The sequence below is a fragment of the Pseudochaenichthys georgianus genome, chromosome 17 (genome assembly GCF_902827115.2).
Source record: "Pseudochaenichthys georgianus chromosome 17, fPseGeo1.2, whole genome shotgun sequence".
Lineage (NCBI taxonomy): Eukaryota > Metazoa > Chordata > Actinopteri > Perciformes > Channichthyidae > Pseudochaenichthys > Pseudochaenichthys georgianus.
This window is the reverse complement of record NC_047519.1, coordinates 33345647-33358428: the sequence shown is the minus strand read 5'-3', so window position 1 is coordinate 33358428 and position 12782 is coordinate 33345647. Positions and strand designations below refer to the sequence as shown.

General features: G+C 41.9%; 1 protein-coding gene across 4 annotated transcripts in view; it reads right to left on the bottom strand.

Annotated features, from left to right (window-relative positions):
* LOC117461989 (receptor-type tyrosine-protein phosphatase mu-like) overlaps positions 1-12782 on the bottom strand; it is a 190459-nt gene that overhangs the window by 99650 nt on the left and 78027 nt on the right. For all 4 annotated transcript variants that reach the window (XM_071206434.1, XM_071206433.1, XM_034104007.2 and 1 more), the window contains one exon: positions 9695-9988. In XM_071206434.1, coding sequence (XP_071062535.1) covers positions 9695-9988 — 294 coding nt within the window. The remainder of the gene's footprint in view (positions 1-9694; positions 9989-12782) is intronic.

Here is a 12782-nt window from a genome sequence, read left to right as displayed (position 1 = left end):
TGACCCCATCCTCCCCCATCCGTCTTTTTACACGCACGCGCACACTCACACGCACACGCACACACGCACACGTACTGTCAGACAGGCTTTGTCTTTCGTGTTGAGGTTCCCTGGGAACATGCCTGTGGTTAGGGCTTACACACAGGAAGAACACAAGCCCTCATTTACCGACCGGCACGCAATCTGTACAGGAGCAGTGGGAGGTTACCAAGGTGATTCTTCAACTTCAACTCTCCCCAGATGGCCCGTGTGGCGTTGTCATTTGTCGCCAAAAACCTGCATGTGTCGCATTCAACTCAGGGTGTTACCGAGAGTGTAAATCAAAGTGAGCCGCTTGACTTTGTGAAATGGTTGCTGCGTTTTCGGAGCCACCTACTTAGGAGATATATGGGATCCAAGATCTAGCCATCTAGGTGGCGGGAATTCGGGATATAAATCCAAACCTTACTGACATTCCTGTCCTTTAGTTGAGGAGGAGACGGGAGGAATAGTCTTGAGTTATACAATCAGACTGAATGAGTGCTTCCTGGACGCCGAGCAAGGCGAATGGGACATCTATAATTCAGCAAAAGGATGGAGAAAATCTGTGACAAAAATTACAGCAGATAGTCCATGAATAATTAAAGACAAGGAATAGAAACATTTAAAGACCTTGAGAAGCACTTCAGTTCAAATTTTTAAACAGCAGGAAAAAAAAGAACTTGCCAAGCCTGACTAAACTACAGCTATTCATCACTCTCTTGAGGCTTAAGAGCTGAGGTCACAAACAACCTCGATGATAATTGTTTGTGAGGATCTGAAGATGCAGCTCGAGAGTAGGAAGAGAATACGTTTACGAGCATGTCACCAGAGTATCGTTTGAGCACATCTGTTCTCAAAGTCTCAGTTCCGTCGTGTTTTGGGAACGGAGAGACAGAGGGATAGAGAAGAGTGAAATAATAATAATAATGAAACGGCTATAAATGCAGTCTCTCTCTCTCCATGTCTCTCTCTTTTCCGACAGAAGTTTGAAGATGTGTCCTTGAGAAAAATGCAATCTACCTTTTGCAGAGCCAATATCATAGAACACAATTCACCATTATACTTCCAGCTGGCTGTGATAAAAAAAGACTTTTATTGTGGTCCTCCTATAACCTTCCTGCACACCAAAAACTCAATCTACCCTGTTTTTCTCCCACTGACAAAGGAACACAAATTCAATGGGCCTCAAACCAAGGCTTTTCATCCGCCTTGCCTCAGACGGTATATAAACCCCTATAGGTCTCATGAATGCCAGCTATTGTAGGTGACAAACCAGACCAATGTTATCTGAGATGGTGAGGTGAAGTGGCTTTCTTTTCAAGCCTCGAGGCAACAATAGCATTAATTAGATGCATCAAACCTAGCAAACAGTGTCCTTTCAGAGCCACAGAGACAGATCTGCTCAATCTCAGCTGTAGCAAAAGAAAGGGGGCATCATAAAAGGGATAGCGCTCGGCTAGCTGCCCTGTAGACATGCATCAAGCTATAGAGGGGATCAACAAGCAGTTATAGCTGACAGATCATCAATCTACCTGTGAATCAAAAGGTAAAGCTTGGTTGGACAACATCGGTAAAGGTGGAATGTACTGGCTCTGTGTGTGTGACTCAAAGTAAGGTAAGATGTTGCATGTTACCTGGTTGGCAGGTTAGGAATATCATGCCATACATTTCTAGCAACAGTATTTGCTGCGAATGGATCTGGCCCTTCCTACATCCAGGACATGGTTAAACTGTACACTCCAGCGCGCAGTGTGCGAACTATACCACGGTCTCCGGGGGAGCCGGGATTTTATTTATTTTTGCGGGGGGGTAAATGCTGATTCGTGCATTAATAGCAACAGCACAGACATAGGCCTATTATAAAGAGAAAATATGTTGTGGTGCCACAGGTCTACATTTACATGAAACGTCCCGACGGATCATGTTCATGTCAACAGATTTCCGAGCATATATGGGCTACGCAAACTTCAATCAACTTGATAATAAATAATCCACGGACCACCAATGTAACGTTTGACTGTTTAATTAAATCAACTTAAAATGACTCAAAAACAGGCTACATTGTTTCACATGGGCTATAGCCTATTACGGCTGTAGCCTACACAGAGCCGAACACACGCGATAAGAGCAGCCAGCGGCACCAACCATGAACAATATTAATATTAATAATACAGCTATAGCACAACACAACCCTCTCACTGCCTGGAGAGACGCGACGCCACACACACAACGGCTCGTCTTCTTGTGTCTCTCAGCCCCCAAGTTAACGTTAGCTGTCAAGTTAGCACTAGCACTGACCTTAGCTCCCTCCTCTCTCGGTTCTGTTGTAGCAGCAGTCACAACGTACGATGTGCTACCACCAGCTACATTCGGTTGGTCTTCTTGATCGGGTTGTTTGGCCGTCGTTTTAAAGAAATTGCCCAAGGTATGTTGTTTTTTTTCTTTTCGACATGTCAGCAGCAGCAACAATGCCTAGTAAACATGCAGTGCTAACTAAACGAGCTTGTGAGTGAGTGGGTAGTGGGTGGAGCTGCAGGCAGCGTGCACGGTGCAAGCAGGCGACACTTTTTTCATGAATCATAAACTCTAAATATAATTTTATTTCACTTATTTTACACCTTTGAAAAAAAAACATGCCCAAAATGGAATTTATTTGGTCATCATATCAGTATTTTAGAGAGCTCCCCCCAAATTTCACAAACCATGTTCCCAGGGGAGCTCATGTCACCACTAGGGGAGCTATAGCTCCCCCTGCTCTCCTCCAGTTCGCACCCAGCCAGCGCGTGCTCTACGCTCTGCATCAGCCAAACGACTCGCTGCACCCTCGCTGCGAGGGGGACCCAAGTTCCCATCAGCAAAAACACGTGGGTTTGCTATCCTGGCTCCAAAATGGTGGAATGAGCTCCCCATTGACATCAGGACAGCAGAAAGCTTACACACCTTCCGGGGGAGACTGAAAACTCATCTCTTTCGACTCCACCTCGAGCGATAGAACTATTAACAAAGAACTGCTAACAAAGCACTTATATACTAATAAAGGGCTGGCGTATCTATAGCCAGTTGAGCAGCACTTGAAATGCTTGGCTCTATGAAACCTGATGTACTGTATGATTCTGTTTTCTTCAAGGTTGTGTCTTCCTGGTCGAATGTACTTATTGTAAGTCGCTTTGGATAAAAGCGTCAGCTAAATGTAATGTATTTATTGTCACTGTACTGTACTTCAGTCCTTGGACACTCCACTTCTTGTATTCTTTAACTCTGCAGTTGTAGTATACTATAAAAACAATATAGATATTAACAATCTAACCTAACCGTGCATAAAGTAAGGCATTAAATCTGGTTTTCAATCAAATAAACGGTCTACTGATTTGTTATTAAAAATGTGTTCGAAATACATATCAATATGATAAGGTGATCTTGATATGAAATATGTGAAACAGGGCTACTTTCATAATTTAGTAAATGTATTTGGTTCTATGTAGAATAACTTCCTCACAGTACATTGCACCAAGAATGTACTGCTCACACCTCATGCAGCTGAACCTACACAAGGTACAGAAGAATGGTTTTAGATATGATTCTAGCCATGGTGAACATTACAGTAAGACTTCATTCCAAAGTTACCCTCTGTAACCTTTGGCTGTTATACTGTATATACATTTTCATTGAGGTCTTTGATGCACATACTGTACAAAGAGAGCAACACATTAGTTTAGATGCAGCCAGTTTTTGATATGTTAAGGATCCACAGACACACCTATTGCAGTGCTTTCCGAATGCATGTATTCATTTGCAAACCTATACATGACTACAAATTACCTTTCATCAAGTCGTGTAGATTTATAAATAATGTGCTTTTCTGAAAACCAGTCAGCAGGATCTCTTTTCGGTATGCTGGTAAATCGTCTTAACATTCACTGAGGCAACATTCACACTTGTCCTTCAAGTTGTTATGTCACTGAGACAAATTATTGTACTTAGAAGATTAAGGTATTTTACCACAACAACCATGTTCACGTTGCGAGACATTCTCATTTGCATGAACACAGACCTGCCCTTTGGACAAACTCACCAGGAGGCTACATGTAAATAAGCAACCTTGGTGTGGGAGAACATAATTGCGCAGCTCCTCCCTACTCTCCACTGTTACAGACGAGTGTTTAACGTGAGGGCTGAATCCTGATTGATGCTCATTTCCCAAGTGTTTAATAGCACTCTGTGCAACAGAACGGCAAAGCAAAAACAAACAGATGAGACTACTCCCACGTGGTGCCGGAGCGCAGATGGAGACAACTTATAGATGGAGATGTGGACTTGGCAAGGGCGGGAGTCGGAGCAGGTGTTTGGACGCAGCATGGACAGCATGTTGCTCTGTTTTTAAAGCGCCTGAGAGCTAGCAGCCAGCAGAGGCCATAGGGTGCAGAGACGACGTGCACCCCTTACTCTGGTTTAATCAACTTCAAATGGCCGTCTAATCATTTTAAGTTGATGATATAGGTTTTAAAGCATATACATAGTCTACAAAAGCCAACATCCTGAAGTTCCATCCAGAGGGAGATTCTATCCATCACACCCCGCCCGCAACGCCTCGATTGGACTCCTTTTTTTTTTTTTTTTTTTTTACTTCTGGTACATAGTGACATCACTATGTAACGCTCAGGCTTATATTGGCTAGCGCTTCAACACATTTTACGTGATAAGGGGCGGGACATCTCTCAGCGGTTAACCAATCACAACAGAGCCGGCCAGCTAACCAATCAGAGCAGACTGGGCTCTGGTTTCAGACAGAGGGTGAAAAGAGGTGCTGCAGCTCAGGCAGTATGAGACAAATAAAGAGCTTTTTGAACATTAAAGCATGGAGACATTTCTTAGCAGAGGCACAAAATAAAAATATGAACCATAACATTAGCATAAAATGGCCCCCTTGTATGTGTCCAAGGTAACCGTCTTTAACAGAAGTGAGTTGAATACACCCATGTGGGAATAAGTGTTCCACTGGAGTAACACAGTGTTGAAAGTATTTGCTTTTCTCAAAGGTTTTGTCAATCCATATTCAAAATGTGTCTGTGACCCTCTGAACTCAAAGCAGATTGCAATGTGAAGATACTGGAAAACACTTTCCCACACCGATCTAAAGTACAGCTCAGACTGCTGAGGAGAAGTTGTTTAAGGCTTGCTTATCTGCCGCCCTAGTGTGGGCTGGAAATGGTTTCTCAGTGTGAGATGGTTTCTCAATAGAGTTTCTGAAATGCAGGGCACCCTGCTGCGATCCTAGGGCACCACCTGATAACACAGTGTCTTCCTTCAAGTAGCACTTACCCAGCGTGGAGAACTCAAGTGGTAAACAACTTCACACGGACACAGACTTCACATGGAAGACGAGCGCAGTTACCAAAAGCTTTTCTGTTTTAGCTCCAAATGTTTGCCGGGTAATTTTGGCCAGTAGGAAATGGGAAGAATAACTAATGTTAACAGGCTGTGAAATTCAACATCCACGGACGGAAGACATGAGTAGACACAGAAGCCAAATGTTGTTTGAATCATTCTGAAAACCCTTGAAACCCACAAATAACCCCCTCGAGCAATCACAGAGCCTTGATAGGACATTCTTTTGATGTTCACTAGAAAAAGTAATAGCAGTGGCTCATTGGAAAGAAAACCTTTCAAAAGCTGCCCCTTTCTTCCTCCTGCTTCTAAATTGAATCGGCGGCGGCATGCATTATACATTCCCTATTTTATAGAAGATTGAATTAAAACATCCTTTGTCATCAGAAACATTGCTCAGTTTGCGAAGTGACCAAGGCATGGCTATGAATAATTATACGAGAGACATTGCTCTAAACTGGCCACAGATTTCCATTAGTGCCTCCAGACAGCAGTGCAGGGAGAGGGGGAGCGAGACTTTGGCCCTGCCTGTATCAACAGTGATGTATCACACAGCCCTGTGAGTCTTAACCGTTCAATTAGGAGCTCTGCCGAGGCCCAGCCTGTCAGTGGCAAAGACCAGCAGAGTGCCGGACAAGATCAAGAGCTGCTTCCTCAACACACTTCAGGAGTCGGGGCCATCAATCTCCCCGACTGTGGCCGGCGGGGTGGCCGAGGGTTAGGACCCCTGCAGAAGCCGGGCCCGACTCAGAAAGGCTGCACAGGTAGTGCCATTCATCCCCATCAGCCCGGCTAAAAATGAATGCGCTCATGACCTTCACAGTGGGGAGAGGGGGTTACACCCTGGGCTGCGAGGGGAGAAAGATCCCATTTTCATCAGCGTTTCTCTGGACACCACACGGCATTAGCCTGGGAAAATGCTGAGGCTAGGTTTGTTTTGTTCCCCGAGTGCGGCATGGGAATTTAGCTGGTTAATGTTGTGAGAAGGGCAATTTGTACAATATCATCAGGCACTCTCAAAGTGTTTATGTACATGTTTGAGATTGAAAAGCCCATCGTATATCAGCAATGTAACGATCCAAATTTAAAAAGGTGCCACTCTGTCGCACACGTGATATCAATCTGTGTTGCTGATGAATTAGGAAACTCGCAGGAACTTCAGAATGAGAATTAAGATGAACAAGTATTTATAAAGTCAACCATGTGGCAGGGCGGTTTCAAGATCGACTGTATGTCTGGAGAAAGCCATAAATCATATCAATTATGTTGACACAGATGTTCCCAACACTGAGGGATGTGTTGAACGAGTTTACTTCAACTTGTTATTATTCCACTGGTTTACAGGTATGTATTTGCAGTTATTCTGCTATGCCTAAACAGTACGCACAGGTGCTCAGCTAGAATTCATTACTTCAAAAGACTATTTATGTCCATATGCCAACAATCTTAATGAAGATCTATAGGTGGAAACAATGGAGAGGGCTTCGTCTACTATAGAAAAAAACATTACCAAAGTAAAATGGCAATGATATATGTTGGGCAATTGCAAGCTACAGTTATTTACTTTAAACGCAATGAGACTTTAGAGGAAACACAATGGAGTTTTAGCAACAATGGAGCCCTGATGGCCATTTACTGTAAGCAGGGGGTGATTTGTTAAAGTGGGAATCTTTTTGAATGTTTTGTTTGCAAAAGTAAACTAGGGATTGTGCAAACGCAAATACAACAAACCTAAGGCAATACTAATACAATAATAATTTTATTACAAAGGCTTGAACTGCTAATTTCTTTTCAGACATTTTACAAATTCAATTGAATCTCTCTCTTTTTCGCTTATTTGTTTTCTCTTGTACAAGAGAGGAGTTCTGTTGGAACAGTTCAAATAGCTGACAGTAAAACTTGTTTTTTATTCTTTATCACATTTGCTAATTATCTTCTAACACAGTGATTCTCAAACTTTTTTCAATCATGTACCCCCTTTGAAAAAACAATTCAGCCAAGTACCCCCTGATCAGCACAAAAACAATTTGTGAGGGAAAAAATGCCTATATAAAGAGGTACAGCACATGCCTATATAAAGAGGTACAGCGCATGCCTATATAAAGAGGTACAGCGCATGCCTATATAAAGAGGTACAGCGCATGCCTATATACAGAGGTACAGCACATGCCTATATACAGAGGTACAGCACATGCCTATATACAGAGGTACAGCACATGCCTATATACAGAGGTACAGCACATGCCTATATACAGAGGTACAGCACATGCCTATATACAGAGGTACAGCACATGCCTATATACAGAGGTACAGCACATGCCTATATAAAGAGGTACAGCACATGCCTATATAAAGAGGTACAGCACATGCCTATATAAAGAGGTACAGCACATGCCTATATAAAGAGGTACAGCACATGCCTATATAAAGAGGTACAGCACATGCCTATATAAAGAGGTACAGCACATGCCTATATAAAGAGGTGCAGCACATGCCTATATAAAGAGGTGCAGCACATGCCTATATACAGAGGTATAGTACATGCCTATATAAAGCGGTACAGCACATGCCTATATAAAGAGGTGCAGCACATGCCTATATACAGAGGTATAGTACATGCTATATAAAGCGGTACAGCACATGCCTATATAAAGAGGTGCAGCACATGCCTATATAAAGAGGTGCAGCACATGCCTATATAAAGAGGTGCAGCACATGCCTATATACAGAGGTATAGTACATGCTATATAAAGCGGTACAGCACATGCCTATATAAAGCGGTACAGCACACACAGAAACACTTAAATGCTACATTTCAAATGTTTCCAATCCATCACTAAATTCGTGGCAAACCAATTTTAACATCATGCAATAACACTGAGACGACATTAGTTGCCTTGAACTGATCTTTTTAATAAGTTGTACTTACTATTTAGTGAAACATGGGCTTGTGCTTCACTGAGGATCTTTGTCATTCTGACAGGGAGGCACACTTCTCTTTTTGAAATATGTGTAACTGTTAATATAAAACCCACACTGCTCAAACTTCGTTATTTTCCTAAAATTGTTTTTTTTTTTTTTTCATTAACATAAAAATAAATCTCACGTACCCCCTGCAGCACTCCGCGTACCTCCATTTGAGAACCACTGTTCTAACAGATATCAAAAGCTCCAAATCCCGCTCTTCCCTGGGCAGCATGTTTGATGTGTGATTGACAGGTCATTAATTATCAAGCCAGAGTTCAGAGAGAGCTGCTCGCCAACTCGTGTTGTTTTGCAAGGTCTGTTACAAAAGTAATTCTGAATGGACTGTCCAAAATAAAACTCAGAAGAAATGTATTTGCAACGAGAAAGAAACAAGTGGAATTTGCAACAGCTGTGAACACATGAATCCCCATGTTAGTGCATTGACACGCAAACAACCTTACAAAAACTTGACCTTCATGACAATGTTCAGCAACCCACTGCCAGGGCGACAACGCACCGTACGGAGACGGGGATTGAAGGGTCGATTCAAAAGCAGATTTCATTAGAGAACACAAAAGCAGCTCTTTGGTTATAATACACCGTTTCTACCAATGGATTGTGAATTAGCAGGAGTACCTCAATTATTACCGTGTACCCGTTACTTGTGGTATTCTTCAGGGTGGGGTTTCAAAGTTAACTCAGCTCATACATACTGTACAGTCCAGGCTGTTGGATGTTAACTTCATGCCAAAGGCAATGGCACACTGCATGTGTTGACATGGCAACCTCAGCTAAATACAAATGTTCTCGACAATACTGGTACGCGCTGTCTGGAATAAACCTTGGAACTCAAGATGATAACTAAAACGGCACTCTTGAGTGAGCCGACCTTTACCAAGGCTGTGCCATAGATTTAAAATAATGTGTTTATCTGCACTGTGATTTAAATTAGTTGCAACATTTAATGAGTTCCTACTTGGCCTATCACCCAAGTTTCATTGACAATCGTGCGGTTGTCTGTGTTGACAATCAGACAAAACATAACCTTCATTGCAGATCGATTTAGAAATGTTGAGAAATGTAGGTTCAACATATTTGAAAACAAGTGGATAAGTGGATAAGTGACTTTGGTGTTTCTGTTTCATTCCCGCTCAAAGCTTAAGAACACAGTGTGGGTGTGATGCAGTATAACACACAACATGATGTCTGTACAGTTCTTTAAGCCTCTTCTTGTGCCACTGAGAAACAACATAATGCACAAGTTCCCTCAAATCCCAGCGGTGCTTTGTAAGTAATGGTGTGTTTGAAACTTTGACCTCACCTGCACATCTGGTCCTGGCCCTCAGAGGGGGTCCGGGCGCTCCGGTGCCTCCCTCCAGAGGTCTGGTCAGCAGAACACTGATCTCGTACTCGGTGTCAGGGTCCAGGTGGCCGATCTTGTGTGTGGTCTTGTCTACGGGCTGCAGGTCGTACATGGTGCCGGAAACAGTGCGGTACTCCACCTCCCTGTCGGTGATGGGACCGTCCCCGTTGATGGAGTTGGCGTTGAGCTGGATCCAAAGGTAGGTGGCTCCGACGGCAGTCAGCTGGGGGGGTGCGATGGGCACTGGGGGCTCTTGTGAAACAAAAAGATTTGATTGATGTTAAAAAAAAACATTGGGGAAAACAATCAATTGATTTTTTATTTGTGTAAAAACCAGTGACATTCCAACAAAAAAGAATTTTTTTTACTAAGGTGCTCAAAATCAATTACTTCTTTCGAACAATCAACACAATCTAAATTCTTCTGCAGCAAATTAACATATTCATGTTTCCCAATTATCGAGGTATTCAAGAAGAGCCAGGACCAATCAATAGTTCAAGCATTGTGGGGGAATCTCATCAGCAGTAGTACAATGACTAGAGTCACAAACGCTACTTCTATTCAACAATGTATTGATTTAAATCTATAGGAATAGTCGCTGTTAATTGACCATTACTTTACTTGTCATATCTTTTGTCAGTTTAATCTCTCAATTCATGACTGTTGTGGTATTTTGTCATTCTGAAAAGGTAAACATAATTGATGGGAAAGCCCAAATCACAGCTATGTTAAAGGGGACAGTTGGAGTTTAGCATGAGCAGACCATTCACATGCACACAACAACCTATATAGCACACTATGGGGAAAACACCAACAAGCTTAACTTAGCTTTACAACATCTTCAACCTGGCTTTTAATGTGTGATTGTTTTTGTATTATTTGACTTTAAAGGTGGGGTAGGTACGTTTGAGAAACCGGCTCGAGATCGCTAGAATTTGAAAATACACAACCGGAGAAAATCTGCCACTTCCTTACAGAGCCCCTCCTCCAATACACACGAACGCGCACATGACCAATGAGGGCACGAGATAAGTTTGTGCCCCGATGGAAGGCTGACAGGCAGGTAGGTTGTACTTTTTACAGTATTACGGCTTCTACAGATGACATTTTTTTATGGATTTTTTGTCAAAACACTTCAGATATTCATTGCTATCGGGATGTTAAGAGCATTCCATGGAATATAACAAAAAGTGTATCTCGAGCCGGTTTCTGAAACTTACCTACCCCACCTTTAACTATATTTTTATTTGTTGTTCCTTTCTTTTCTTTTCACTATATCTGTAAAGCGTCTTTGAGCACCTGTAAAAGCGCTAACAAAATAAATCTATAATTATTATTATTATAACATGATTCAGTCTCTAACAAATGTCTCAGTAAATATATTGTAAATGTCATTGTGAAAGCAAATTTCAAATACCAAAGAGCTGAATATGAAGGGAATATGAATTCCTTGTTTTGTTTATCTCGTGAACGCGCACAATGACACACGTGTTATGCGCATTACTGTTCGAAAACCAATGCAAAACTAGACAAGAGCGCATTTCAGAGATGTAGTGACAGACACACAATGATTGCACTTCAATTACAAACAGTTTCAAAGCGTTTTGTCATCTGTGCGGCAGCCTTTTGTGTCAAGCAGACTCGCTGTACAAACGGGATTTCTGGTCACCTTTACAAATGGATTGAACGTACACAATTACTACAAATTGTGATATTTCAGAATAGTAAACTGCCTATGGTTTTTAATTAAGAAAACTCTATCCATACTCTATTTACTAACATCTGAAAGCAATTTGTGAACATTTGAGTTCTTCTTTAGGTTTAACTCTTGACAAAGGGATGCTGCAGGAACATTTGAGGTTAGGATAAACATCTAAAAGATTATTCTACATTTCTATCTTCACTTTTTAAAGTCACATTTGACAAAGATGGTTGTTCCACCATTGCCATTTTAAAATAAGGACATCTTCACTATCTATTATCTAAACCAGCATGTCTTTCATGTCTCCGAGTGCAACCAGAAACCCACAGTCAGTGTTGCTTAGGAATCTACCCTTGTCATGTACTACAATACGTTCGTGTCCCAGAGGCCCCGGTGAGTAGCTCTAATGAGCACACACGTGTAACAGAATATACCATTAGTCGTCTGGCTGCTTCCTGTGGAGTTGTCATGGAGAGGGAGACGTCTCCAGGCACATTAGGGCTGTTGTCCTATAGAGAATTGGAGGATCTCCCCCCCCGCAGATGGTTACCGTACGCTGACCTCAGTTGCCGGTCCCTAAACTCCCACTAATCCAAACTCCCAGTGTTGCTGTCAAACATCACCTCAAGCGAACCAGCTTATCCCACAGGACTTCTCTGGACACGCAGTCTGGATGCTGGAGCCAGACAAAAGGATGACGAGATCTAAAATCTGGCTTCAACCATTGGCTTGTTTTGATGGTCTTTTGTGGTCTGTTTTGTTTTAAAGGGATTTAACTGAATTAAGTGGCAATATGCTCAGATTAGTGAAACAACTACTGTAAAAGCAGCACAGGCTCACTGTCAAAGGCCCTCCCTCGTAGTAAAATGGGTCCATTAAAAATACTGGGGTTGTAATGGTGCTTGGCATTTGTAATATTTTAAAACATCCAAAAGAATAAATGTAAAAAATGTTTTTTCTCAATTTCTGCTTCAGAAAACAAAGACCTCAGCTTTCTTTGTAATTGTTCGGCTTTTATTATTTCTCTTGAAAAAGCAGATGGGATGTGCAATTAGAAGACAGCATGTCATTTCTTTTTTTGCTTGATAAGCATCTTTATACTTCAAAGAACCAAATTAAAAGTAAGAACTTTGTCATTTGAAAAAAAGTCCTAACATAAGGAGGCGGCGAGGGCCATGTAGGTTGTTACCAGATTTTATTGACACATTTGTCAACACATTCATTTTATGCTAACACCCTGTGATGCAAAATGTGACAAAGATTTTAGCTGCTGACTAAGACGTGACTGATTCAGAGGGAGAGAAACTTAGCAACTTGGCAAGCAACATAATAATATTAAAATGC